The sequence below is a fragment of the Pelodiscus sinensis genome, chromosome 3, assembly GCF_049634645.1.
Source record: "Pelodiscus sinensis isolate JC-2024 chromosome 3, ASM4963464v1, whole genome shotgun sequence".
Taxonomy (NCBI): Eukaryota; Metazoa; Chordata; order Testudines; family Trionychidae; genus Pelodiscus; species Pelodiscus sinensis.
Window position 1 is genome coordinate 87,689,687 of NC_134713.1, and position 27,364 is coordinate 87,717,050.

General features: G+C 45.9%; 1 protein-coding gene across 1 annotated transcript in view; it reads left to right on the top strand.

Moving 5' to 3' along the window:
- The first annotated feature begins 1,076 nt into the window (after positions 1-1,076).
- Positions 1,077-27,364, top strand: part of CLVS2 (clavesin 2) — an 83,918-nt gene continuing 57,630 nt past the window's right edge. Inside the window, exons 1-2 of the mRNA XM_075924073.1 lie at positions 1,077-2,895; positions 16,944-17,118. Coding sequence (XP_075780188.1) covers positions 2,507-2,895; positions 16,944-17,118 — 564 coding nt within the window. The 5' untranslated portion in view covers positions 1,077-2,506. The remainder of the gene's footprint in view (positions 2,896-16,943; positions 17,119-27,364) is intronic.

Genomic DNA, 27,364 nt, shown 5'->3' on the forward strand with positions numbered 1-27,364 from the left:
GTGCAAGGAATATTAGACTTTTATAATTTATTTTTGAAACGGAGGGGCTTTTCCCTTAACAATTATTTTCAGAGAATGCAACCAAAAACTAATGAGTATATTTGGAGTATAAATCCAAAAAAGGAGCCAGATGAAGAAGAAAAACAAAATTCTGGCACTGCAGCCAGGGCTTGATCCCATGCAGACATATACACATGCTTAATTTTATAAAGGTCAGTCATCTAAATGGTTTCATTTAATTTTGTATTTGAAGGACTGAGGCCTAACATGAGATTATTGTTTTTCCGGGTATCCCTGTACTCAGAAACCACACCAGGTGTCAAAGAAGTAGTTTTGGAGTTGTCAGAATGAAAATTCTTAGCTAAAAAAATCATTAGCAGATAACATGTTCCAATTCCTCATAACCAGCCAATTTGAATTTTACAAATTCATTTTTAAAAACTCTCCAAATACATTTAAAAAGTCACTTCTTAGGCTGAGAATAAGCAAGAGTCATTCTCCACATAGGGCAAACATTCTCCCAAGAAGTTGCTAGAGTCTAAATTAAAGAATTTACAACGATAAACTGGCTGGGGATGATGCTGAACATTACCACAGCCGACCCCCCTTTTCCCACGCCATAGAAGGCCAAGTATGTTCTCCAAATTCCTCTTTTAAACTTTTCAGCAACAATGGCGTTTGTAATAACCCAAGCCACTGGTGTGGTTGGTTTGGGGGCTTTATTTTTCGTCTCAAATCCATTTAGAGCAGGAGCAGAGACTGATCCCTGTAGGAGGAACTAGACACTAATGAGTGTCCATATGAATCGAAATCAACAATAGCTGCTAATTCCGCTGCAGTTTGTCTCTCTGCACACACAAGGGTGGGAAGAATAGAAGAAGGGGGAGGCAGGGGGCGTTTCTCAGAGGTCGGAATATAAATATTCATTTGCAAAAGGCTTGCTGGTCTTCCCAAGCTGGGCTAGGGAAGCAGGTGCAGGGGGAGGGCCGGGGGCTCCTCTGTGGGTTTTTGTCTGTATCCTGCAGACAGGAAGGGCGAGGGAGGGGGAAAGGGCTGTGCTGGGTGGGTAACAACAACGTGAGCGACAGAGGGGCCGATCCGAGCTGGAGTCACCGGCAGCAGCCGCCTAGGGGGCCCTGATTGACGCAAACCTGCCGGCAGCCACGCACTGAACACAACGGCAGCCGCACCAGCCGACGCCGGCTTGCTCCAGAGCAGCACAAAGGCGGCGGCGGCGGCGGGGCCAGCGCTCTGTCTCCATCGCCTGCCCGCCAGACCCCCGCCGGGCTGCAGGCAGCGCGCGCCTCGGGGAGCACGAGCCCGCTGCTGGTGCGGGGCGCGACTCTGCCTCTCCCGCCAGCTGCCCAGCGCCGGGCTTGCCCCCGAGAGGAGCTGCTGTTGCTGATGGATGCCGGGAGGTGCCGCAGTGCCTAGCGGTGTGTTCGCCTGCTGCTGCGGGCCGGAGCCTGGCGAGCGAGCGGGGCTCCCCAGCCCTTTCTTCTTGCGGGTGCATTTTTGCGAGGCGACTGCGGCCAGCTGCCGGGGAGAAGGACGAGGATGGGCGGAGTGCGGTGTGTGGGAAGACCTGGCTGAGATAAAAAGCAGGGGGGGGGGGCATCCATCATCCAGCCCCAGCTCCTGCTGGTGCCATCTGAGCTGACTGGGTGTGTAGGTGGGAAGAAGGAGAAAACCCACCCCAAGCCACAGGCTGCTCTGCTCTCTGGAGTCCTTTGCCTGCGCTCAAGAGGATCTTGCAGCATAGACCCGTGATTCAACGACATGTAGCCCCCCTTTTGCCTTTTAAAGCAAAGAAACGTGTCTCTTAACCAAGGCGAACGTTGCTCTTAAATCAACGGGGCTTTTGGAAAGCAACCCCCGAGGAGCTCTCCGTGTGAGGGGCCCCTTTATTCATATATGGGTTATAATTAGCCCCGGCTCCTGGGTCTCTAGTGATTGCAGCATCGGGGGTGAGATCACTGCTTGCATGGGAGAGGGATAAAAACCTCATCCCAAACCCGAAGGGGTCCTGCTTTTTTGGACTCGCTCTCTGTGAGCATGTGGCTCTCGGAAAACCACGGCAACGGCAGCATTTGATTACACCGATGAAATGCCTCCCTAACCCAAGGGGCAAAATTGGGTCTTCTGTGGGAAAGAGCCCTCCTCCTGGAAACTCTGCTGGGGATCCACTTTATTAGTTATTACTAGCTGTAACTGGGCTGCTTTCCATAGAGATTTGCAGCAATAGGGTGTTTGCCTGTGGCGTGTTGTTGTTATACTGGCTTTTCTCTCTACAGTGACTGCAGCTATTGGGGTTCTGGGGAAAAGGTTATTTGCAGGGTGGAAGAGGTGTATCATACAAGGCACAGGAGCAGCAGGTTGCTGGGGAGATTTGGGGAGAGGGTACACAGTCTAAAGGTGAGAAATAGCAATATTAGGCTTTTGGGGGGGGGTGCATCCTGTAAGGGAGAGGAGCACTGATAGTAGTGACAGAGGAGGGAGCAGCACTATGACTCATTTGCAGGCAGGTCTGTCCCCAGAGACACTGGAGAAAGCCCGACTGGAACTGAATGAGAACCCAGATACCCTGCACCAGGACATCCAGGAGGTGCGGGACATGGTGATCACACGGCCAGACATTGGCTTCCTCCGTACAGATGATGCCTTCATCCTGCGCTTCCTGAGAGCCAGGAAGTTTCAGCACTTTGAGGCATTCCGCCTGCTGGCCCAGTACTTTGAGTACCGGCAGCAGAACTTGGACATGTTCAAGAGCTTCAAGGCCACTGACCCTGGCATCAAGCAGGCGCTGAAGGACGGCTTCCCAGGTGGGCTGGCCAACCTCGACCATTATGGCAGGAAGATCCTGGTCTTGTTCGCTGCCAACTGGGACCAGAGCAGGTAAATGCTGAGCCAAGATCTTAACACATGCCCCATCCCACCTAACTGAGACCTACTAACCCCCTACCCTATTGGGCTGCATGTCTTATGTTCTGTTCTTTAGGGTTTCAGTCAACCACTTGCCAGTGTCAAGAAGGGTCACTTCCTCCCAGTATTTTCTGTTTTTTTTTTCCTGCTGAGAGGAGTGGGTATATCTCCTTCCTCTGAAGCACCTGGAGTGGCCAAGACTAGAGCCGAGACTTTGGAGAGGATGAGTCAGACTCAAGACTGTGAGATGGCACCATGCGTACTCTCTCTGTCAGGTGCTTGGCTGGCTGGTTCTTGCTCATGGGTTCAGGGTCTAACTGATCCCCATAGTTGGGAGCTGGAGGGAATTTTCCCTCCATGTCACATTTCTAGGGACATTGGTGAGCTTTCGCTTTCTTCTGCAGTGTTTGGGGCAGGTCATTTGCCAATATTATCTGGATATATCTTACATAATCAATTTCCTACCATTGCAGGATCCTTTGGCGCTGGTGCACCTAAGTCCCTTCTGTTCTGTGGCACAGAACAGTCTGGTCTCCTTTGGGCAGTAATAGGTAGTGTGATTTCAGTTGCTGTGTTTAGCATGTGGATACTGGGTGTTGGTGGTGGTCTGTGATGTACAGAAGGTTGAGATAATCTGGTGGACCTTTTCTGGCTTTAAACTCCATGACTGAACCTTCCCTCTATCATTGATGAAATCCAGGAGGTTACAGGGTGATGGAGAGGGCAATATAGACACACCCTGCTTTACACACAACAGGACTGATCTGCAGCATGGAGCACGAAGAAGGAAATAGAGACACATTTTGATTTAAAGCCCCTTCTGTATACTCCCCTATATATTCATGGCAGGGAACAGAAACCCTTTTCCCTGTTATTAATGGATTGGGCAAAAAGCACACTCCTTGATTTACATTCCTCTGCCTTTTCCCCAGCTGAGATAATGATGCATTTAAAAGAAGCAAAACAGATAATTTGTCCAACTGGCCTGACAAATATTTATTACATCTTGTCTCAGCTCTTTTTGCTTAAGCGCCCAATATATCTCAAGCAATGAAATAGGGTTGCTTGACAGTAGTCATTTGCATATCAATAATACCCACAATGCTCTTACAACTCAGGGCTAATTCCCATTTCTGAAGAGGAACTGAAATAGGAAGCTCAGGTTCAGAATACTTTTCCTCATCTAGAGAAGGCAAGATTAGTAACTGAACTATCTAATTATGCATGTGTCAGACTGATGTTAAACACCTCTTCAACTCTCTCCTATTCTGCAGCACAGGTGACAGTCTCTTTGGTATAGTTATCATGGAGGTGGGTGAGGTCTTTATGCAAAGTTTTTGCAGCAAGCTTTCAAAACTGAATGAGGCTACAAAGGCCCTAAAGCTGATTACAGTCTATTCTGGTGCCATTGTGGTGTGGCGATGGCTTATTGGGCTCATACAAGTACAAGGTTTTTTTTTTCACAAAACGGAAGTGGCTACACCCCTGGTGCAAAAAGAGTCAGCAGAAAATATGCTAATGACATCGTGACTCATGCATTAGCATATTTTCTGCCACAAAAACTTGCAGTGTAGACATATGCATGCAAGACTTGCAGAATTAAGCATTACCTAATAATAATGAAGAATTACATCATTATAGCTCAGAGCTGAGCAAAATAGAGCCTGTTGGCCAGATCCAGACCTCCACCATCCTGCAGCCCAGCAGAAGTGTTGAGCAGATTCCCTGCCCGCCACATCCCCACATGCTGCTCAGAGTGGCCAGCTGTGAGGGGCCATGTATGTCTCTGCATGCACTGTGCCCCTTGGGAGGAGAAAAGGGGAGCTTTATGCACTACCCCCACCTGCAACAGAATCTTGCAGGTTCCATTGCCTGGACATTTAACTCAAGCCTTTTCTTAAGAAATAATCTGGTACTATCCTCAAAAAAAGAGCAAGATGACAGAAATAAATACAAGGATGTGACAAGTTAGGCATCTTGTTAAAATTTTACTTCTGCTTTAATGAACTTCCCTCACAAATCTGGTCCTGACCTATCTCAGGTATGATCAATTTTCTTCTTTGTAATGTCACTATGGTAAAACAAGTTTTATGTGGAACTATCCAGAGCTCTAGTCCTTCGTCACAGCACAAAAATAGCACTTTAAAAACTTGTCATTAACATGTGGCAAGGGTGGGTTCATTCACCTGTATTGATTGTGAGATGTTTTCTTACTTGATTTGATTTACATGAGATCAGCTGGGACAATATTAAAAAGACAAATCATAATTACAATTTTATGGAAGTTTTACTGAATGCATTATTATTTATATTATAGTCATAGTATGACCGAGGTGCTCCAATACATATGTACTCCAACGAAGATTGGAATCCCACAGTCCTTGCCCCAGAAGGGAGCTGTTTGTCCATAGGAAGAAGACAGACAAAGGGAGAAGAACAAAGGTGCAGAAAGGGGAAGTGACTTGTTGAAAGTCACATAGCAGATCAGTGGCAGATCAGGGCATAAAACCTGGATCTCCTGACACACGTACCCCATCCAGAGACCACACTGCTTCCCCATGAGTACATCTGACCTGATACTCACTCAGTTAATGACTGATCCTGTGGAGTGTTATGCACCCATCTCTCCTACTGAATAAGCCCTTAGTGATGTACTCAAACATTGTGCTTTTTACTTATAGCAAAACTTTTCAAAAGCTTCTGGTCAGTCAGTGAATTCCCTGCATTCTTTCTTGACTAAGTTAACATGTGCTGCAAGGCCAGAAAAATATAATTTATCACAGATATACAGTTTCTTATAGCCAACATATGAATAATTCCAACAAAAATGATAGTTGTTTTTTAAGTGAATAACAGCCATAGAACAGATGACTTATATACGTCAGTAGTCTAGCATTTATAGTTCCAATTACCATCAGGCCAATTAAAGGATTTAGGAATAGGAAAAGGATGAAACAAAAAAAATCTATGAAAAAAGAACAAGTCTGTGTGCCAAACAAGACATTATACTCACTAAATTAAAGCAGGGACTGAAAACTGTATCAGTTGCCCCCCCATCTGAAAGACTAAACCAGAAACTTATAAAAAGATGAAGGAGGTTGTAATGCAAGAGCCAATGGGAATGTCTCAGTAAGAAGTTTAGCACCTCTCTTTGGAGCTGGGTAGGGAAAGGGTGATGGGATTCCTACCTGGATTGCACAATCTTTCATAATAACTTCTGAATTAGAGATATATGATTTCATTCGGGTAGTAGGTGTATTATTCCTCTTCCTTATGCCTACAACTGGTTGCTGGATGGAGATTGTCCCTCTCCCCACGCATAGACTCTTTATTGGGGATACAGGAGCTCTAAGACCTAACCCCTGCCAGTCAATTTGCTGGCTATTTCAGCGGGCGAGGGGTGGTTTTTTTTGTATCCTCATCCTCCACTAGCCTTTTTGAGGATTTTGGGATATCTTCCCATTTAATTACTGCTAATGTTTGCTATCATTACCACTCAGAGCTTTCCCAAGAAGGGCAGAATAAAACTGGCATGGTTCCTGTCAGTTTCATAGTTGTTTGCTGGGTTCTGAAGATCAGCAATGAAATTGACCAGACTTATTAATTTTACTCTACTGTGGCATGGGGAATCTGTATGCAGAGTCGAAGGTACTAGGTCAGTCTGTTGTACACTCAGGAACTGTACTAGTTCACATTCAAATAGCTATTTCCACAACCATAAGGATTAGAAACTTTTGTGAAATGACAGCTTAAATTCTGCAAACACTAAGGGCATATATACACTAGCAAATGATTTCAAAATAACTTATTTCAAAATAATAACTCACAAAATAATAATTATTTCGAAGTAGAGTGTCCATACTACAGGGAAGCCTTGAAATAAGTCCGAGACAGGCTCCCTTAATGTGGACATGCTACCTCGACTTAGAGCCCCAGGAAGCACTGGAGAGTAATTACTCAGAATGACTCTGGGGAATAGTTATTTCGAAATAGCAGCAGTGGAGTGTGCACACAGCACTTACGAAGCTGACATACCAGCTGCTTTCAGGAGCCATGCAGAATCAGCTTAGTTAAGGGTCCTGCCTTGGCCCCATTGAACCATCAATTGGACCTTTGCTAGCCCAATCGGTTATGCTGACTAGAGCTGCCAGGTCCCTTTTTGACCTGGTATTCCAGTTGAATATCAGACACCTGGAAACCTTGTGGTAAAGGCAAAGAAACACGGTTTTGCTTCCTATACTGGTAGCCCTGGTATAAGACATTAACAACAGCTTATTGAAAAAAGTATTGTATACACCTGACTCGAAGCAAGGGTTCACAGCTGATAAGCCTGAACAGGGGTAGGTGCTTCCTTCCAGATTTAGATGTTGAACTCTGTGAAAGACGTAGTGTTTAGGACGCTACCGTCTCCTTGTCATCTCAAATTGGCTAGTTTAAGACATCTCCCATTAGCTAGCTTGTTGGCTTTTTTGAATCACATTCTTAGGTACCTATCTCTCCCCATTCATTGCATAGAACGTCTGAGTGCCTAACTCAGGCTCGTGAATCTATTGATTTCCTAGGTGTCTAAAAGTTGAACATTGTGATGTTTTTGTGAACCTAACCCACAGTATTAATTCAGTACATGATCATTTTTATCTAGCTTTGTTACTGATATATTTTTAGGCTAAAATATTGTATAAACCATGGTTATATAAAAGGGGGCATTAGTTGCAGTTAATAGTGAACTCTAGATTAGAATTAGTTATACCCCACTACCTAAAATATGTAATGTGAGAGGCTGTATGAAACAGTGTGAATGAAGTCAGCCATTAATTAACCAGGATTTATTTTCTAGCTGTGAAGTACAGGTCACCTGTAAGTTACAGTAAGACACACCTTATAGCAAATTAGACACAATATACACCACTCACCTGTAATTACTGTTGTAAACTGGGGACAGAGAAAAATAAAGCACTCAGTGTCCCCTCAGTAAATAAACATCCTAAACGCTCAAAGGCATTGAGGTCAAAATGACTTCAACTCCTGCATTCTTTGGGTCTTGCTGTGAAGAATGGGCACATGCTACTTAGCACACATCCTGAGGTAGCCAATGGTTGTAACTTAGTACAGATTGATGAAATATACCATAAAATCTCCAGAATAATGTGCACTTTCCCCCTTGGCTTTTTAGGCTCAAAGCCGGGGTGCACATTATACATAGGAGCTATTTTTTAAAGTTTTAAACTCTCCCTCCCTTCCGCACAGAAACTTTCCCGCTGCAGTGAGGAGCGGGGGCTACCACCCCCCAAGCTCCCAGACAAGGCGAGGAGCCGGCGGCGCTGCCAGGCTGCAGTGCCCTGGGTTGCTGCCTGCCCGGTGCTCCTTCAGGCTGCGCCTGGGGGGTCCCTGCAGCAGGCGTGTGCTTGGCATGGCACGCGGGCATCTGTCCGGAGGGGCGGGGGCTGGTTTCAAACTCCGCTGCCGGCTCCCCAGGCTGCGTGCGTGTTTCCCGGGCGAACCTGCAGGTGCGAGCGGTGCGTCCCTCCCTCCCACTCTCCTGTAGCCTGGGGCCACCTACGGGAAGCGGGCAAGGCTGGGCTTGTTACTGGTGGGTCGGTTCCTGGCTCCTGGTGTAGTGGGGCAGGCCAGGCAGCTGTCCGGGAGGGTGCAGGTTTCAAACTCCACCGCCGGCTCCCCGGGCTGCACACGCGTTTCCCTGTAGCTTCAGGTCTAGTTTAAGGATACTCAAATGTTGTGTTCCAGTTTAGTAGAGACCAAGAAATTCTGGACTTCAGAAACAGGTTACCTCCCGTTCTCTTGTACAATGGGGTGCACATTGTACATAGGAGTTCAGTTTTTTTCATTATGCGAAGATTCTAAAGTCAGGGTGCACATTATATGTAGGTGCACATAATACTTGAGATTTTACGGTAATGATGGCGTCTTTCTTTCACACTGTATAATGGCTGTACTTAAAAAAACAGAATCTGTGACAAACCTCATCTCATTCTAGTTTTATGTTGTGCTAGTATAACTGGTACACTAGTGCTTTTCATTTTTTGCCTTGTTATATCTCTTCAGTTAAGGTGAAAGTTATCAGAATGCTGTATATGGATCTTAGCAATACAGTCCAGAAGGTAGGATGGGGACCTAGGCTACATGAACACTGCTGTGCGGAATAGCTATCCCATATCTTAACAGCAAGCCTGTTATTCCAAAATATAACAGGCTCGCTGTTCTGATGTCCCTGTAAACCTCATTCCACAAGGAGTAAGGGACGTTTCAAACCAGCGGGTTATTTTGAAATTTGGCACTATGTACACAGTGCCCAATCATGATATAAGCTATTTCAAAATTGACTTGAAATAAGTTATGCAATTTGCATAGCTCAAATTGCGTAGCTTATTTTGAGCTATGGGTGCAATGTAGATGCACCCCTGGAGAGGCTTTTATAAATCCAAAGACATACAAGAAATTGTATGGAAACATTTTGTAAAACTGGGTGTCTGCAAAAGACTAAAATATAAGCCAACACTCACATTTTTCATTAGTTAGCTTTCCTTTTCCTTCTCTTTATATAACACTTGGGGCTCGTCTACACTGGCCCCTTTTCCGAAAGGGGCATGTTAATTTTTATTTAAATGCCGCGGGGGATATTTAAATCCCCCGCGGATTTCCCTATTACGACCTGTGAAATTAACATGCCCCTTTCGGAAAAGGGGCCAGTGTAGACGTAGCCTTGCGGTGTATCAAATAGATCTTAATAAATTTAGATTAGTGTAACTGTTTCTGAACAATGCTTAACCACTGGGGTACCAAAGACAGGGTTTTCTTTATAGGGTGTGGATATAAGGAAGCATTGATTGGGGTGATGTCAAGAGAATGGAAGAATAGGCAAGCAATTGGGAGAGCCACGGCTGCGGCTTTGCTTGACCAGGGGCACAGCAGACCAGGGGCACAGCTCGACCAGCAGACCAGGGGCACAGCGGCTGCGGCTTTGCTCGCAGTGTCCCTGGTCTGCTGGAGACGGTCCCCAGCAGACCAGGGGCACCGGGAGCAAAGCCGCAGCGGCGGCGGGTCCGCGCCAGAGCAAAGCCTCAGAGGCGAGGCTCCGCTGCGGCTTTGCTCCCCGTGTCCCTGGTCTGCTGGGGGGAGGGGGGGCGCAGCTAGTGTGCCCCCCCCCAGCAGACCAGGCTTTTGTTGTGGACCCTGGGGCAGAGCAGCTGGGGCGCTGCCAGTTGGTCCCGCAGCGCCGCTCTGGGCACTACTGGACCAACCCGGCAGCACCCCAGCTGCTCTGCCCCAGGCGTACTGATTTAGCCGCTGCTGGTCAGTTTCAGCAGCAGCTGAATCAGGACGCCTGGGGCAGAGCAGCTGGGGTGCTGCTGGGTTGGTCCAGTAGCGCCGAGGAGTGGCGCTACTGGAGCAACCCAGCAGCACCCCAGCTGCTCTGCCCCAGGCGTCCCCAAGTCAGCCGTTGCTGAAACTAACCAGCGCTGACTACAGGAAGCCCGAGGCACAGTTGCTCTGCCCCGGGCTTCCTGGAATCAGCGGCTGATCAGTTTCAGCAGCAGCTGACTTGGGGTTCTTAAGTTGAATCTGTATGTAAGTCAGAACTGGCGGTCAGTTTCAGCAGCGGCTGAATCTGGACGCCAGTTCCAACTTACATACAGATTCAACTTAAGAACAAACCTACAGTCCCTATCTTGTACGTAACCCAGGGACTGCCTGTAGAGAGGACAAAGGCTATGTTAGACTGCAGGCTTTTTTTTGAAAAAGCTTTTCTGGATGAGATCTTCCGAAAAAACTACTTCCGAAAGAGATCGTCACATTGCCAAAGCACATTGAAAAAGCAATCTGCTTTTTCGAAAGAGAGCATCCACACTGAATGGATGCTATATCGCATTTAAGCTGATTACTATGGACAGCATAGCCATCAGGACACCTGTGCTTTTTTCTCATTCCTCTTTTTTCAAAATAACTTCCTCTTTCCCGTTCACACACGCCTTTTTCTGAAAGAGCTCTCTTGGAAAAAGGCTTCTTTCTCATAGAAAGAGGTTTACTAATGTTGGAAAAACCCCTCTATTCTTTCAATTTTTTTTGAAAGAACACGATTGCAGTGTAGACGTCAGTAAAGTTTTTGTTTTTTAAAAACAGCTGTTTAAAAAAAAACAAAAAACCAAAACCCTCTGTAGTGTAGTAGACATAGCCAAAAGGAGGGAAAATGGGAGTAGAGGGAAAGAGCATCAGAAGGAATTTGTCAAGAGAAACACACATTTTAGGCTAGCAACACTTACCATCTCATTTTGGAGGGCTCTGTCTCAGGAACTGCTTGATCAAATGCTCAGAGTTACACCACACATTCTACCCTGGCTCCCGAATTGGCATGAAAGTTTTTCAGCTGTTCAGATTTAGAGGGGATTCAAAATAGTTTTTGTTTAAAAAAGAATGTTGCAATCTCAATTAGTGGTTACTTCATAATATATCTTCTAGATCTGGCCACGTAAATTATTCAACAAATATTGTCATTATGGTTTGAAGACCATATTTGACCAGCTTTTGAGGTAGCAGGAAACTGAAAAAAGGCTATTTATCAAATGACTTGACTAACAACAGCAAAGTATTCACCCAGTGTTACCTTCTGTTTACATTTCCCAGTAAGTCTCTGGACAATGTTCCACACCACTACTATATTGTAAGAACCCATGAAAAAATAGGATACTGCTGCATGGTACTTTTATTTGTTGTTGGTTACTGAGATGTGATTTTACAACTATAGATTAGCCTGGCATCCAGTTTTTTTTTTAATTGCATGTATCAGCATCAAGTAATTTTCTACCAAACATACACATACACAGACTCAAGTCCTACAAGTCCAGGTGAAAATGGAGCATGTGCTATAATGTATCATGTAGCAGGACACAGTAATGCAGACTGTCAAAAGCCTGTGAAGGGACTTCAGTTTACATAGGTTCCATGTATTGTATAGAGCAGATTAAAGGTGAGTCTTTATGCAAGTAACTCTGTGCTATATTAAGACTGTAATATTGCACCTTTAATCATATTTCATTTGCTAGAGCTTTACTGTTTTTACTTTAATATACAATGTGCAATTTGCATCACCTAAGATTTCCTCTATTACATTGGGTTTAGATTTCTGCATAGCCCAGCATTCGCTCAAAGTAATAGCTGTGTTAAATGGCCTATAATCAGAACCTAATTTGTAGTGAAAGAGGTGCTGGGATTCAACCTGGGCACTCAGGTATGAAGGCAGCACTGCTGCCAGCAGCACTGCAAAAGTAAAGGCAGCATGGTATGGTGTTGCCACCCTTCTGCACAGCTGCTGGTAGTGGTGCTGTCTTCAGAGCTTGGTGGTCAGAGAGCCACAGCTGCTGGCTGTGAGCCCATGTGTGCTGGAGCCATCAACTGCCAAGCCTAAAAGTGCCAGGGCTCAGTCACATAAAAAATTAAGTGCTGCCTATAATGGATTTTTCTTTCATTTGTGGTTTTTAGCAATATAGCTGGATTAAATAGTACAGCAAAATCAAGACAAAAAGTACAGAACCAAAATGCTAATCTAAGGTATTTTGTCTTCTATTTTCTGCTAATTTCCTTTAGGTGTTTTTTTTGTAACATGGACAGATCTCTGAATGGTTCTAACTTGTTTTTATTAATTTAATGGATACATTGGATGTCTTCTCCTGTTAGCTAGTGAAAGCCTTTGCAGTCATTGTCCTTTTGGTCTTCTTCATTGGAAAAAGAAATTCTTGGCTTTTGCAGCTGAGAATCATGAAATTATGTTACAGGCCAAATTCTGAGACTTATAATCACATTGAGTACGACCTTAATGGGACTTTTTTGGGGAAGCAGACACTACAGAATATGAGTAAGGATATCAGAATCTAGCCCTGAAGAATCACAACTCCTTCAGCACAATGGGGAAAATCCTGGCTCCATTGAAGTCAATGGGAATTTGTCATTGTTTTCAATGGGGGTCAGGATTTCACTCGCAGTATTATGATTACTTAAGGGCCTTATCCAGCAAGCAGTGTACCGTATTTTCTGGCGTATAAGGCGACTGGGCGTATAAGACGACCCCCTAATTTTCCAGGTAAAACATAGGTTTTGGCCTATACTCGCCGTATAAGACTACCCCCCTATACAGAACGTCCCTGTGCTGATACTGTATGTACCGCGCTGAGCCAATCCCGGCAAGCGGTGTATTCTATTAATGCATACAAAGCCTGCTCGGATTGGCAAAGGTTGTAATAGCCCGCCTTCCCTTCCCCCCCCCCCAAACCCGTGTGGGGACGCGTCCTCGCGTTGACTGCATGGAGGCCCCACTCCCTAGCTTTGCTCTAGGCTTGCTTGCAAAGGGAGGTTTAGGTTGTGGTCTACGCCCATTTATCTGGGAGAGACCAACCTACCGCCCAACAAGCCGTCCGCTTCCCCGGTTGGGGGAGAGTCCCTGTAATCTGGGATGGGGAGGACCTGGCGCCTGTCAGGGGGGCTACTCACGGCCCCTCTGGGTCTGTTGGAAGTGTCGCTCCAAGGGCCAGCGTCTCGGGCCGCCTCGCCTCCGGGTCCAGTGCACGTCCGGGGCTCTGGAACTCTCTTCCCCTCGCGTCACCGTCCTCCGCCACCTTGTGACCTCTCGGGCCACCTCTGCTGCCTTGGCACCCCGGGTCGCCCTGCCGCGGTGCCTGCCTCTCATGCCAGCTCCGTGTTCCCCGCTTGCCGCCGCCGCCCGGGGTTTCTGCCGGCCTCCTCCCTCGGCCGGCGTCCGCAGTCGTCCCCGGAGGCCCCCTGGCTGCCTCCCTGCTCCCAGCCGTGCCCGCCGCGATCCTCCTCCGGCCGGCGTCTGCAGTCGCTCCCTGGGATGCCCCGGCCGGCCCCACGCTCTCCGCCGCTTCCGCCTCTGACCAGCTGGTCCGGCCGCCTTTTAAACGCGGCGGGCAGACTCGGGCACACGCGCCACACCACCGGGGGAGCGAGCCGGCTCCTGCTTTCCTCCCCCCGCTGCCGGGGTCATCCGCGGGTGCACCCAGGGACGGGGGCACCCCGTCACAGTAGCCGAAGCTACAGTATGTTTATACCCGGCGTATAAGACGACCCCCGATTTTTGGGGGATGTTTTTTAGTATAAAAAGTCGTCTTATATGCCGGAAAATACGGTATGTGTCATTCTAGGCCCCCAACAGGTTGGCTCTTCAAGGGTACGTCTGCACTACAGAGAAGATCGAAGCTGCTACTGTTGATATTCCAGGGTTTGAATGATTGGGTCTAGTTAACTTGAACTGCAAGGGGCTCTCCAGTTGATGCCGGTAGTCCTGCTTCCACAAGGAGTAAGGGAAGTTGAAGGAACAATGTTCTCCCTTTGACTTCCTGTAAGTGTGGACAAAGCCAAAAGTCGAGTTAAGCTACATTGTCTTCAGCTACGCAATTAATGTAGCTGAAGTTGCATATCTTAATTTGACCTTGTCCCATAGTGGAGACAGATTAATGTGTCCAGAAGAAATGTCTGTAAAAACTTGGTGCATGAGCTACTCTGTTTTATACTGGAGCTAAAGAATACCCACAAAGTTTCCTACTGTACACACACCTTAAGTAGGAGAGAATTATTTGAGCTGGCGACTCTTTTTCTTCCTCAGGTTGAGCTTTGAGATGGAGCTGACAGCTCAGGTTCCTTTTTGATTTGTAAATGTTTCTTTTTTGACTGAAAGTCATATATTGCAGTTAGACTGGATGGAGTCTTATCATATTGTTTCTGGAAAGCGGCCAGCTACAAGTGGCTGTGGAAAGCTGGAAGCCTTAGTCCTTGAAAGGGATCCACTGTAGTCAGCGCCTACGCTCATATAGATCCCCACTGACTCCAGTAGGACATGTAAGGGTCCATGTACAGCTGTTCGAAATATTTTTTAACATTTTACATTAAAAATGGAGTTTTAAAGATTGACTTTTCACTTTATCAAAAATTTTCATCAAAAATAAAAATGAATATTTGTGACATAAAAATTTAAAAATGTCACCCTTTTGTAAGCTTTCATTTCCCCCCTTTAAAATTTCCAGTGCAAGTAAAGGAGGAGAAAGTAAGAAAATGAGAGCGATAAGGTTCTTCCCCTCCACTTTCTGTTACTATCATACCTGCATTTTAGCAGTGGGGAAAAAGAGGGAAGTTTTAACATAGTCGAATTTATCTTGACAAAATAACTTGAAAGATTACAAAATGAAATAATAAATAATAATTGAAATTTTCCCCCAGTTTTGTTGTTGTTTTTTTGGTTTGCTAGCAGATCTCTTTCCAAATGTGGGGCCTTTACCGGTACTGTTCACTGGCAGAATAATTACAAGAAAAGAACCTCCTTGGAATAAAGAAAAGCCTCTTATCAGCTTGGTTTGGAAAGTCCATAGTTTTTGTACGCCATACTGGGCTGTGACTCAGGCTACGTCTAGACTACAGGCTTCTTTAGGAAGAAGCTTTTTTCAGAAGAGATCTTCCGAAAGAAAGCGTCCATACTGCAAAAGAGCATCGAAAAAGCAATCTGCTTTATCAGAAGAGAGCGTCCAGACTGAATGTATGCTTTCTTGCATATAAACTAAAAGGGTGTCATAAGGAGGTGGGAGAAAACTTGTTCATTTTGGCCTCTGAGGACTGCAGCAAGGGAGATTTAGGTTGGACATTAGGAAAAAGTTCCTAACTGTCAGGGAAGTCAAACACTGGAATAAATTGCCTAGGGAGGTTGTGGAATCTCCATCTCTGGAGATATTTAAGAGTAGGTTAGATAAATGTCTATCAGGGATAGTCTAGACAGTATTTGGTCCTGCCATGAGGGCAGGGGACTGGACTTGATGACCTCTCGAGGTCCCTTCCAGTCCTAGTATTCTATGGTTCTATGATTGCTATAGACTGAGTGGCCACCAAGGCACCTGTGCTTTTTCCTCTTTCCTCTTCTGAAAGAACTCCCTCTTTCCTGTCCACACATGCCTTTTTGTGAAAGAGCTCTTTTGCAAAAAGGCTTCTTCCTTGTAGAATGAGGATTACTGATGCAAGAAAACCCCCCTCTGTTCTTTTGATTTTCTTGTGGAAGAATACAATTGCAGTGTGGACGTGCCTCAAGTTTTGTCAGAAAAACAGATGTTTTTCCGACAAAACTCTGTACTGTAGACATACCCTCAGAGAGACCAAAGTGAGGTAGTGAGATGCTCATGGAATTATAGTTTCTGTTGCATGTTTGCTTATATAGGAATCTTTACATTCATGTGTTTGTAAATATACATTATATACTATTTGTATTTTATTTCCTACATGCACCTGTTATACCATCTCTCTGTACACAAATTTAATGTGGACTGTAGCAGAAGAAAATGAACATCAGATTCTAAATTGAGTATTGAAACTGCCTTGCTAGTGGGTAAAAAGTATTCAGAAGGCAATTAATTAAATCTTAATAGGCTGACATTGCCTTTAACCAGAGATGTTCCAAAGCAGTGATATGTTTCTTTTATTTTTGTTTTTGTTTTCATTAAGAGACTATTTTTGTTGTGCTTTGAAAATTCTACAGTGTGCGAGAGAGAGAGAGAGAGAGAGAGAGAGAGGTGTGTTGAAATGTCCTTTTGTTTGCAGTTGAAGACTGGGGACTTGTGTTCTCCACCTTTAGAATTATGCCCAGGAACTTTGGGAGCATGTTTCTAGTGCCAGACTACAGTAGTTTTCCATGTAATTTTGATCTTAAAACAATAGAAGTTGCATTGATATTACAGTATATGCATTTGATAATTGGGGAAATAAGTAGGCAGCTCAGAAGGTTGTCACTCTCTATAGGAAATTTGACATATGCTGTGGCAGTTGATATTTTTCTGCTCATATTTCTTTATCTGAGGGAATCTATACAGCAAATATAAAATCAAAATCCATCCTTTGTTTGACATGTTTTGTAAATAACAAAAAGAAATGGTTAGAAATTTTCAAAACTGATGTTTGCATGCTCACATAATTCCTTTTTGGTTACCCTAACTCAGCCCACCCTCTGTTATTAACAGGTACACACTGGTGGATATTTTGCGTGCCATACTTCTTTCTTTAGAAGCCATGATTGAAGACCCTGAACTTCAAGTGAATGGATTTGTTTTGATTATAGACTGGAGCAACTTCACCTTCAAGCAGGCCTCCAAGCTCACACCAAGCATGCTGAGATTAGCCATAGAGGGTCTTCAGGTAAGATTCCCTTTTTTATCCCTTACTCTATTTCCTGGGCTCCAGGCTGAAAACCTGCATATTACATACAAACTAATGAGGTTCATTTCTTTAAAACAGGGACATTTACACCTTATGCAGGAATAGTGCAGTGCTAGGGTCAAGCTTTGATCTAACTCTTGAAATGCCTTAGCTGGTACTCAGTCTATAGGGTTGCCAGGTGTCCGGTATTCACCTGGATAGTCCGGTATTTTCAGCTCCAGTCCGGTAAAAAAATTCAGAGAATACTGGACACCTAAAATGTCCGGTATTTTCTGAATTTTTCCCAGGCCAGAGGTGAAAATGCTGGGCACCTGGCAATGCTACAAACACTCAGCACCTGGCCTCCCCTCCCACCAAGCCCCCCTCAGCTCCCCGACCCCTGCCCCCATGCTTACCTGGTTCTCCAAGGCTGCTGGCACAAAATGGCTGCAGGCCAAAAAACCTAGGGGAAGCTTCCCCCGGGTCTCCGTGCTCAACCGCTCCACTGTTCCTATCCCTGCACTTAAAGGGGACATGTTGTTTTAATGCTGTTTTATTTTAAAATTTCAGCTTAATAAGTCCTTGGAGTCTTTTTTTGCTCAACAACTTTGGTCTCCCCCCGTTCCCAGTGGTTTTTTTGGGGGAGGGTTCGGTATTTTTGTTTCAACTATCTGGCAACCCTATCAGTCTACCACAACTTAGGTGAGTGGTTTGAGCTAACAGTGTGATTTCAGTTCTCTCACTTACTCTGGTGGAGCTCCATGGACTTGACAGGAATTACTCTGGATTTGTATTGGTGGAAGTGAGCACAGCCAAGCCCCATATTGGAAAGAGTGTGCTAAAATGAACCATCAGTGTGTAAGCTTGGCTGCGAGGGCAAAGAGCAAAGTTGCAGGTTATGTTGGTATACTTTGGACAGAAATCACATAAAGTGACCCAGTGGCACAAAGTATATGGCAGATGAAGGGCATGGTATGTGTTTTATTTGTGTGGTTTTCTCCTCTTGTTTTTGGAAACTTTTAATGTTGCATGGAATTTTTACTTTTGCAATATCAGTCAGCATTTGAAATGGTCCTTTCAGACATTAGTCAGAGGTTGTTACCCTGAGGACAGCTGAGAAATTTTCTGCTAAAGGTAAATGTATCTGAAAATATGACCGATGATGTAGCAAGCTATTGTGTTGTATCTTAAAATTCCATATTATTTTTGAATGATAGGCTGTTTGTTTCTGGGGCTGAGTGATATCCAGTGGTGTGATTTACCCATGGCCTGAGAGGACACCAGGATCTTTTAACAAAAGGCCCATTTTATAAGGTCTAGTATCCAGTCTTCAACAGTGGCCAGTGGCTTGATCCTGTGCCCACTGAAGTCAATGGTAAAGCTCCCATTTACATCAGTGGGGCTCTATCACATTCCAGATGCCACAGAAGATTCAAGAAACTCCTCATATGTCAAAAGTAGGATAACCTGTCCCCTGTTATGATTTGATTCCAAATCCCATAGTTAGAGATTGACCTATGCCCTGAAGCATGAACTTTTATAATTCCTGTTACCACCAATCTATTAAAGTGATTTAATAACTGTGGTGGCTGAATCTGTTGTAAGATAGATCAACATAATTATGTAGTGTAGACATAGCCTCAAACCTAATTGGATTTGGGACCTGTTACACTGGGGATAAGCCTGCTTAGCATTGAAGAGAAAGTACTGGAGTTTTCCCCTCAAGGGAGCTGGAAAGAAGTGGGAGGAATAAAAAAGTCACTTGGTCAAAGAAGAAAAACTAGGGGAGGTCAGCACCAGTGCAGAAAGCCTAAAATTGGCCAGTACAAGAGCGTGGGTACTTATTCTTTCACAGATTGCTGACTTATTTCTTGTTTAAAATGTTATCCTCCCTGCCAGTGACAGGTTTTTTTCACATTCTGGAGAAGACTTGTGGCAAAACAAGACTCTGACTGCATGTGAGACAGACTCCAAATGTTTTATCAGGAGGGTACTAGAAGGGTACAAGAGTGACAGAGGCACGCTATTTGTTATCTTAGTAATCACCCTCTTTTTAATGAGAGAAGATGAATTGGCTTCCAAGATTTCACAGAACTCAAGATGGCTGCTCACTGAAGTTTACCATTTGGAGAGTTCAAAATGTGCCTTGTGTTGGGGGAACTGGAGGAAGGAAGTAGTGTCAATTGAACTTGATGATACTCAAATACCCCCTGAATCAAGTAAATTCAACATTTATGGTGCACATTAAATTCCCATTTGCTTTGGCTTTTATGATTAGAAAACCGTGAAATGCCACATATAGTAAAGCATGAGCATTATGGATTTTCTGACCCTCCCAGCTACTGATATTATTGTGATTAATTCCAAAATGAATTTTTAAATTAAAAAAAATAAATCCAACTTGCTATTTAATATTCTAACTGCATTTAGAGTTCAGTGACCCTGTCCTCACTTTGGACTGACCATAGAGTCTCGCTAGGTTGCAGTGGGGTCAGGAGACAGCTCTTTTGGCATGCAGGCAAGAGCATTTCACACCCTAAAGTCCACACCCCAGTGACTGTGGGGAGCAGATATGCTCCTGAGTCCAGCATTGCTCTGGAAGTCGGGCTAATCACGCTGAGTTCAAATGGGAGACAAACACAGCACTGCTAAGGAGAAGACTCAGGATCATGTCTTTGGTCCCAGTGAAGCAAAGTACTTAAGCACTTGTTTAATTTCAGTCAGATGAATAGTCACATACATTAAAAGTGTTTTGTTGGATCAGGGTAGCTGGTCATTAGGAGCTGTGGGCTACCCCCCACCCACAGTGTCAGAAACATGTAATATGACTAATATAATATAACTAGCCAATTAGCCCGTCATAAAACAGGATTTTCAGGTCTCTCCTCCATGTCACTCTTCTCTCCTGAGCCTCCGGTCTCTCTCTCTCTCCTCCTCCTCCTGCCTCCCCTCCTCTCTCTCTCTCAGCTCTCCTACGCCTCCTGCCTCTCCTTTCTCTCTTTCTCTTCTCCTCCCCCTCCTGCCTCTCACTCAGGGGACCACAGAGCCCAAATGGCCTTTTGGGCTTCGCGTTCCTCGTGCTGCATGGGGAGCGTGGAGCCCAAATGGTCGCTTGCGCCACTTGCTCCCACTCGGCGGCCTGACCAAGCGGCGCAGAAGTCAGCCAAGCGCCATGGCGGGAGGCGAAGGAGGGCGGGGTGGTGACGTTCATGGCCAGGGGGTGGGGCCTGGAGCCGCTGTCACGCTTCACATCACTGCTCCACCCCCCTTCCCCTCCCGCTGTGGCGCTTGACTGACTTCTGCGCTGCTCAGCCGGGCCACCACGCGGAGGCAAGCGGCTGTTTGGGCCCCACAGTCCCCATGCAACACGGGCCACCCAGAGGGAACAGTCAGCATTTTAGCCACAGCGCCACCCAGATGGAACAGCCAGCATTTCAGCGTTACAGATTTACAGACACTGAGCTACTATATATATGATGTACTGCAGTGCACACACAGTAGCACCTCTGTTGCCACTAGGGGGCTCTTGTTGTGGTTAAAGAGCTCCTTATTGGGATGAGCAATAAGTGGTCCACAGGCTGGAAGTGGTTCGCCAGGGTTAGTCCCTGGCAGGTTACCGGATTCTTTATTTACCTGCACACCTGCAGGCAGAGCTGCTTGCAGCTCCCATTGGCTGTGACCGGCACTCCTGGCCAAATAGGAGTTGTAGGAAGCACTGGTTTGACCCGCACCACTTCTCACAGCTCTCATTGATTGGGAATAGTGAACCACGGCCACTGGGAGATGTGAGTGGCCGTACCTGTGGATGCTGTCTGGTGACTTGCCGGGAGCTATTCCTGGCAAACTGTGCTCAACCTGCAGGCTGCTTATTGCCCACCCCTGCCATTAAGCTGCTGTGCATGTAGTTGCCACATACTGACCTCGAAACACATAGAGCTTGTCTATATGGTACAATAATAAGTGCTGATACAGTGTGCATTTTAAAAGCACAGCAATATTTTGTGCACTAGCTTCCTTGTGTGGACTCTGTTGGCTTATATTAAATGTTTCCTAATATTCATTAACAATATTTCTTTAACATGCACCAGCAAACATTTAGTGCATGACAGCTATTTCAATACAGGCTAGATGGTGTGCAACACATTGTTTCTCTTCAGAATGCATAGCCTCCTGGTGCTCATGTCTACACTGTGTAGACAAGCCCTATAGATTGCAGGCGCAGGACCAGGAATGAAGGCATCAGTGGGGCTAGCTCCACACCTATAGGCTGTGTCTACATTGGCACCCTTTTCCGTAAACGGGATGCTACTGAGACACTTAGGAATTGCAAATGCCGCAGGGGATTTAAATATCCCCCACGGCATTTGCATGAACATGGCTGCGACTTTTTTCCGGCTCAGGGTTTTGCCGGAGAAAAGCGCCAGTCTAGACAGGATCTTGCGGAAAATAAGCCCTTTTCCAGAAGATCCCTTATTCCTACTTTCAAGTGCAAAAGCACAACTCGCACATGGCAGTGTGGACATGTTCTTGCACAAGATTTCTTGCACAAGAACATCTTGCGCAAGTAGCCGCCAGTGTAGACATAGCCTAAAAGTTTCCTCTCATGATCAGAATGAATTTTGTGTTGTACACCAGTACGAAGTTCATGTGGCTTATTTGGATGTGCCACTGTGGCATCCTAGTTATTAATAAATATTTTATAAACCTTTACCTTTTCTCTCTGCTGCCATGTCTCCTCCCCTTGCTCCATCAGCTCCCCTGATGCCTGCTGCCCCCCAACTCCTCACCCTCCTCTGCTGTCCTGACTCCTGCCCTTCTCACTGCCCTTAGCCCTCCTCCACCAGCCCTTCTCTTCCCCCTGTGCCCACTCCTCCAGTAGCCCCACTCTGATCATGTGAGCTACCCCTCCTCATTCCCTCTTCTAACACCTCCCTCTACACACCTGCCCTGCCTCTCTCCTCTGGTGCTGGTCCCTCCCCTGCAGGTGTCTGCCCTTCTGCTTCACCCCAGAATCCCCTGGCACCTGCACCTTCCCTTAGCCCTGCACCCTCCTTGTGCCTCCCCCTTCCCTTACTGCCCCTTCCCCCTTTGCCTTCTTTTTCCCTGATGCCCACCCCCTCACCACTCGCTGCCCCGATTCCCCTCCTGCTCCTCTGTGCCCTCACACATGACTTGCTCCATCCCCATCTTTCTCATGTCCACCCCCTTCTTTCAAGCCTTCTCCCAGCACCTCCAGCTCCCCCTTCTGTCCCCCAATGCCCTTCCCCTCTCTTCTCCTCTCCCAGCATCACCCTGTCCCCCCTCCCACTGACACCTCCCCTCCTGCCCTTTTCCTCATTGTCTGCACTTGTCCCCCTGGCATTTGTCTCTTCTCCATCCTGTCCCTTGATGCCTTCCCCTTTCTTCTCCCTCCCCCTCCGCATAAGCTCCTTCCTCTCCCATCCCTTCTCCCTATTTTCCCCCTCCCCCTCCGCACAAGCCCCTTTCTCTCCCCCCCCTGCACAAGTCCCTTCCTTTCCCACCCCTTCCCACTAGTTTTCCCCCTCCCCTACCTTCTGCCTTCCACATGCGGGGCCGGAGTCTGTGCTTGGGCCCTGGACTCTGAACCCAAAGCTAGGCCAAGCAGCGCAACGCGGCGCTGAGCAGTTTTAAAGTCCCGGGCCGTGACGTCACATCACGCCCGGGTGTCTCCCCGCTCACCTGGGAACGCTGCACATGGCAGCAGCAGCAGCCGGCAAGGGGGAGCCGCACTGAGAGCTGCACACGGCACGGACGGGATGGGGCCAATGGGGACACTCTGGGGCTGGCGTGGAAGGACGCGTGGGGGGGCCAGCAGGTGGGGTCCGGGGACTGCTCCAGGCAGAGCCGGGGGAGAGATCCAGCTCCAAATATTGCTGGAACAGGGCCTCCAGCTCTGAATACTAACTTGTCACCCATGGTGCCCAGCACACTTCCGGGTTCAGGATGCAGGGTCCCTTTAGGCATTGGGCTTGATTCAGGGGAATTGGGCGAATCGGCCTAAGGCCAGCCCTGCAATGGCTTAGCCTGGCAATGTTGAGTCATTGGTGAATGAGGCTGTTTGTTAATTGGCAGTGTGTATGGTTGAGGGAGACAGTGTAACAGCATGACTGGAGAGGTGGCACGGGGAGAAAATGGAAAAGGAGCCACAAAAGGAGGATACAGTTTATTTCCACTGGCTACGTCTAGACTGCAAGCCTCTTTTGAAAAAGAGCATCTAGACTACAACTAGTATTTTTGAAAAAGCAAGCCACTTTTTCGAAAGAGAACACCCAGACTGTCTGGATGCTTTCTTTCGAAAAGCACAGTTTGCATTGCTTAGTGCCTTTTTTTTGGAAGAGCACTTTCGAAAAAAAGGCATTATTCCTTGTAAAACGAGGTTTACCGCGGTCGAAAAACCTGCCGCGTTCTTTCGATTTATGTTTGAAAGGATGCGGTAGCAGTCTAGATGCAGGTTAAGTTTTTTTGAAAAAAGCCTGCAATCGAGACATACCCTCTCTGTTGTCCTGTAGAATGTCCCAATTTTTCATTCCAAGGGGGAAAGGGTGGGAGAAGAAAGATGATTCCCTTTTAATTCTTGCTTCACATCCCTCCCTTATCTCCAACAAACCACTTCCTAGTACTTCCTCCCAGCAGTACTGTCCTAGTTTTCCCTTTTAAAATATGCCCAATCTTTGCATGTGTATATGTGTGTGGTGGGGGAGGAAATGGGGTGAATGACCAACTGCTCACTTCAAGCCCACCAGTTATTTGGACCTCAACTGCCAAAGAAACTGGAGAGAGGCCTTGATCAATTTCCCCTTCCATACCGAGGCTCCTCTTCCCCACTCCAGAACTACCTATAGGGAAAAGGACAAAGGAAGAGGGGGGCTGCTTGCTCTTTGAAGCACTGGAACTGGTGCTAACAAATACACTACTCAAGCAGAAAGTCAAACTTAGTGAGCTTCTGCCACCTCTTATTTAAAGAGAAGTGTCCATCCCCATCCCCCCATGTTGTACTACATTTCCTGCTATGGCTCAGGTTCAGTGACCCCTCCCCTGGCTGGAATTTAGAGCAGAGGGGAGATGGGTTGAGGTGGAGAGCAGGGACTGTCCATAGCTGCTGTTTACTCCTGGCCTCTTTATCATCATTGGGAGCCCAGAAAAGCTCTGCTTTCAGTCAGAGCAGCATTACAGAGATAAAAAAATCAGTTTAAAATTCATTTAAAATTGATATTGCAGATTTGATTTACTATTAAATAAAAGAAGTAGATTTGGGATTAATTATAAAAGAGCTTTCAAAAATGCAAAGTTGTTGGGGGTGGCAAGAGCTCTTTAAGACAATAAGCAATTAGCTGATTTATGGGGTTCTTAAATCTGAGACAACAGAAATGCCTTCTAACATGTTATTGCTGTTTAGCAGATAATAGTAGTTGCATCCATGACAGCTTTGTTTTACACTTTGTCATCATGCAGACTGCATCCCAAAGCACTTTATGGAAATAAATAATAATTCCCAGTTAAATAAGGATGCCTCACTCCCTCCTACTATTTGAGAGCCAAATGCACAACAGAAGACATATTTTCAGCTAAGAATGGAAGAGAAGTGGAGAAATATACTCCCTCCTTTCTCAGATGCTGTCAAGTCAATGAGGCTGCTAGGATAATAGCCTGATTATGGAAGGGGACAGTGAGAAGGCCAGTGTTACACAATGGGTTTGGTGTGCAGGTGTTGGATGGTGGGCTGTGCTATACAGGGAGGTCAGACTATGTGATCTAGTAGTCCTTTCGGGACATAAACTCTGGGGGTACGTCTACACTACAGAAGAAGATTGAAGCTGCTGCTTTCCATCTTCTAGGGTTTGAATTAGCAGTTTAGATCAGACTGCTAATTCAGAGTAAGAGGAGCACTCCATTCGATGCTGGTAACCCTGTTTTTACGAGGACTAAGGGAAGTCAAAGGAAGAGTGTTCTTCCTTTGACTTCCTGCCGTGTAGAGAGCACCAAAAGCTGAGTTAATCTACTTTGACTTCAGCTACGCAGTTTACATAGCTGAAGTTGCGTAGCTTAATTCGACTTTGTTCTGTAGTGCAGATGTACCCTATGACTCTGTGATAATCAGAGGGTGTGAGGCGAAGGATTTTGACTTTATTAAAACATCAGTCTACAGCATGGCATGTACAAAGTTTTATGAAGATGCAAATTATAACCAGTATCCAAAATCTAAAATCCTCCCAACCAACCCAAACAAGGACTTTCATATCAGCCCCTTATCCAAATATAGTACAAGTTGAACTTTGATAGTCTGGCACTCTTGTCTGGCAATATCTAAGGTTCAGCATGAGTTTGGTTAGTCAGATGTCCTCTTATAAGTGTGGACAAGTTTCCCACAATCCTATACAGTTACTTTACAGCCAGCAGTCCTGGTTCTCAGTGCTGTTATTTAGCTCTAATTTACCCCTTAATGTCTTCTAAGAGCTCACTAAGCAGTGGAAATGTTGATAATGCTACTAGACAATATTGACCTCCCCTGGTTTGGCACTGGTCAGATCCTGAGGGTGCTGGACTAGAGAAGTTTAACCTGTACTTCCTACCAACACACAGGAGAACAAATGAACTTTGCACTGTGACATGAAAGTAAACAAATTAGGTCTTAACTTGGTCAGTGAGGAAGGAAAGGGAGTTCCAGGCTTGATTACATCACCCTTTTCCACACCTCTCTTTTGTTTTAAATCTAGTTGTTAATGCAAGTGCCTCAGCTAAGCTTGACTGATAGGATATCCAACAAGGAGAGGGGCTTTGTAGGTTTAAGACAAATGACTAAAATAGTGCCCATAAGCAAATTAGAAGCAAATGATGATGAGAATGTAGGGGAGATGCACTTGCTGTCAGAAGTACTGTCTAACAAGCAGGGAGTCTCATTTACCACTAAATGAACTTTTTCAATAATTTTAAATGTGATCCCATGCAGAGTTTATTTCAGTCATCCAGCTCATAGGTGACAAAGATGTGGGCCACTGTGGCACAATCTGGAGCCTAAAGAGATCACAATTTCCCTCCATGAGAGTGGACATCATCCACATCCCAATCACTCAGAGCCATAATCTGGGGGTCATCTTTGACTAAGGGCAGGTTTACACTGAAAACACTGCAGTGGCACAGCTGCAGTGCTTCAGTGAAGATGCTACTAGGTACATAGGAAAGCTTCTGCTGTCAGCATAGTTAATTCATCTCTATGGCAGCAGTGTCAACAGGAGAAGTCCTCCGGTCAATAGTGCTGTCTACATTGGGGGGAATGGGGAATAGATCCTATAACTACATCGCTCAGGGATGTGGATTTTTCACACTCTTGAGTGACATAATTGTATCAATTTAGTCAATAAGTTTTCCAAATGTATTCCTGGCCACAATCTCCCCGCTTAGTTTGTGTGTGTATAATACAGAAATACCTCAAAGACTCAAAAGTTAGGGAACACCAAAATGAAGATTGCTCATGAATTTTAATTCAGTCTCCTTGGACGTATGCATTATGAAACAGCCTTTCATTACATGATCACATACTATTTTTGTGTAGGCCCACTGCCTTATTCAGTACACAACTGACTGGTGCTCTCTGAGGGTATGTCTACACTACCACCCTAGTTCGAACTAGGGTGGTAATGTAGGCAACCGGAGTTGCAAATGAAGCCCGGGATTTGAATTTCCCGGGCTTCATTTGCATCTTGCTGGGCGCCGCCATTTTTAAATGTCCGCTAGTGCGGACTCCGTGCCTGTGGCTACACGCAGCACGGACTAGGTAGTTCGGACTAGGCTTCCTATTCCGAACTACCGTTACTCCTCGTTTCACTCCTCGTTTAACAGTAGTTCGGAATAGGAAGCCTAGTCCGAACTATCTAGTCCATGCCGCGTGTAGCCGCGCGGCACAGAGTCCACACTAGCGGACATTTAAAAATGGCAGCGCCTGGCAAGATGCAAATGAAGCCCGGGAAATTCAAATCCCGGGCTTCATTTGCAACTCCGGTTGCCTACATTACCACCCTAATTTGAACTAGGGTGGTAGTGTAGACATACCCTGAATGAGTAGCTATTCAATAATCAGTTTTCTCTTTGTTATTCAATATATGGCCCCATGCCTTATTTACTGCACATTAGTCAAAGAGAGGCTTTTCCATGGTGCTTATCACTATAGTATGAGTGCTTCAGAAATATTAATGAATTTATCTGCACAAATCTTCACGGAAGTAGAGGA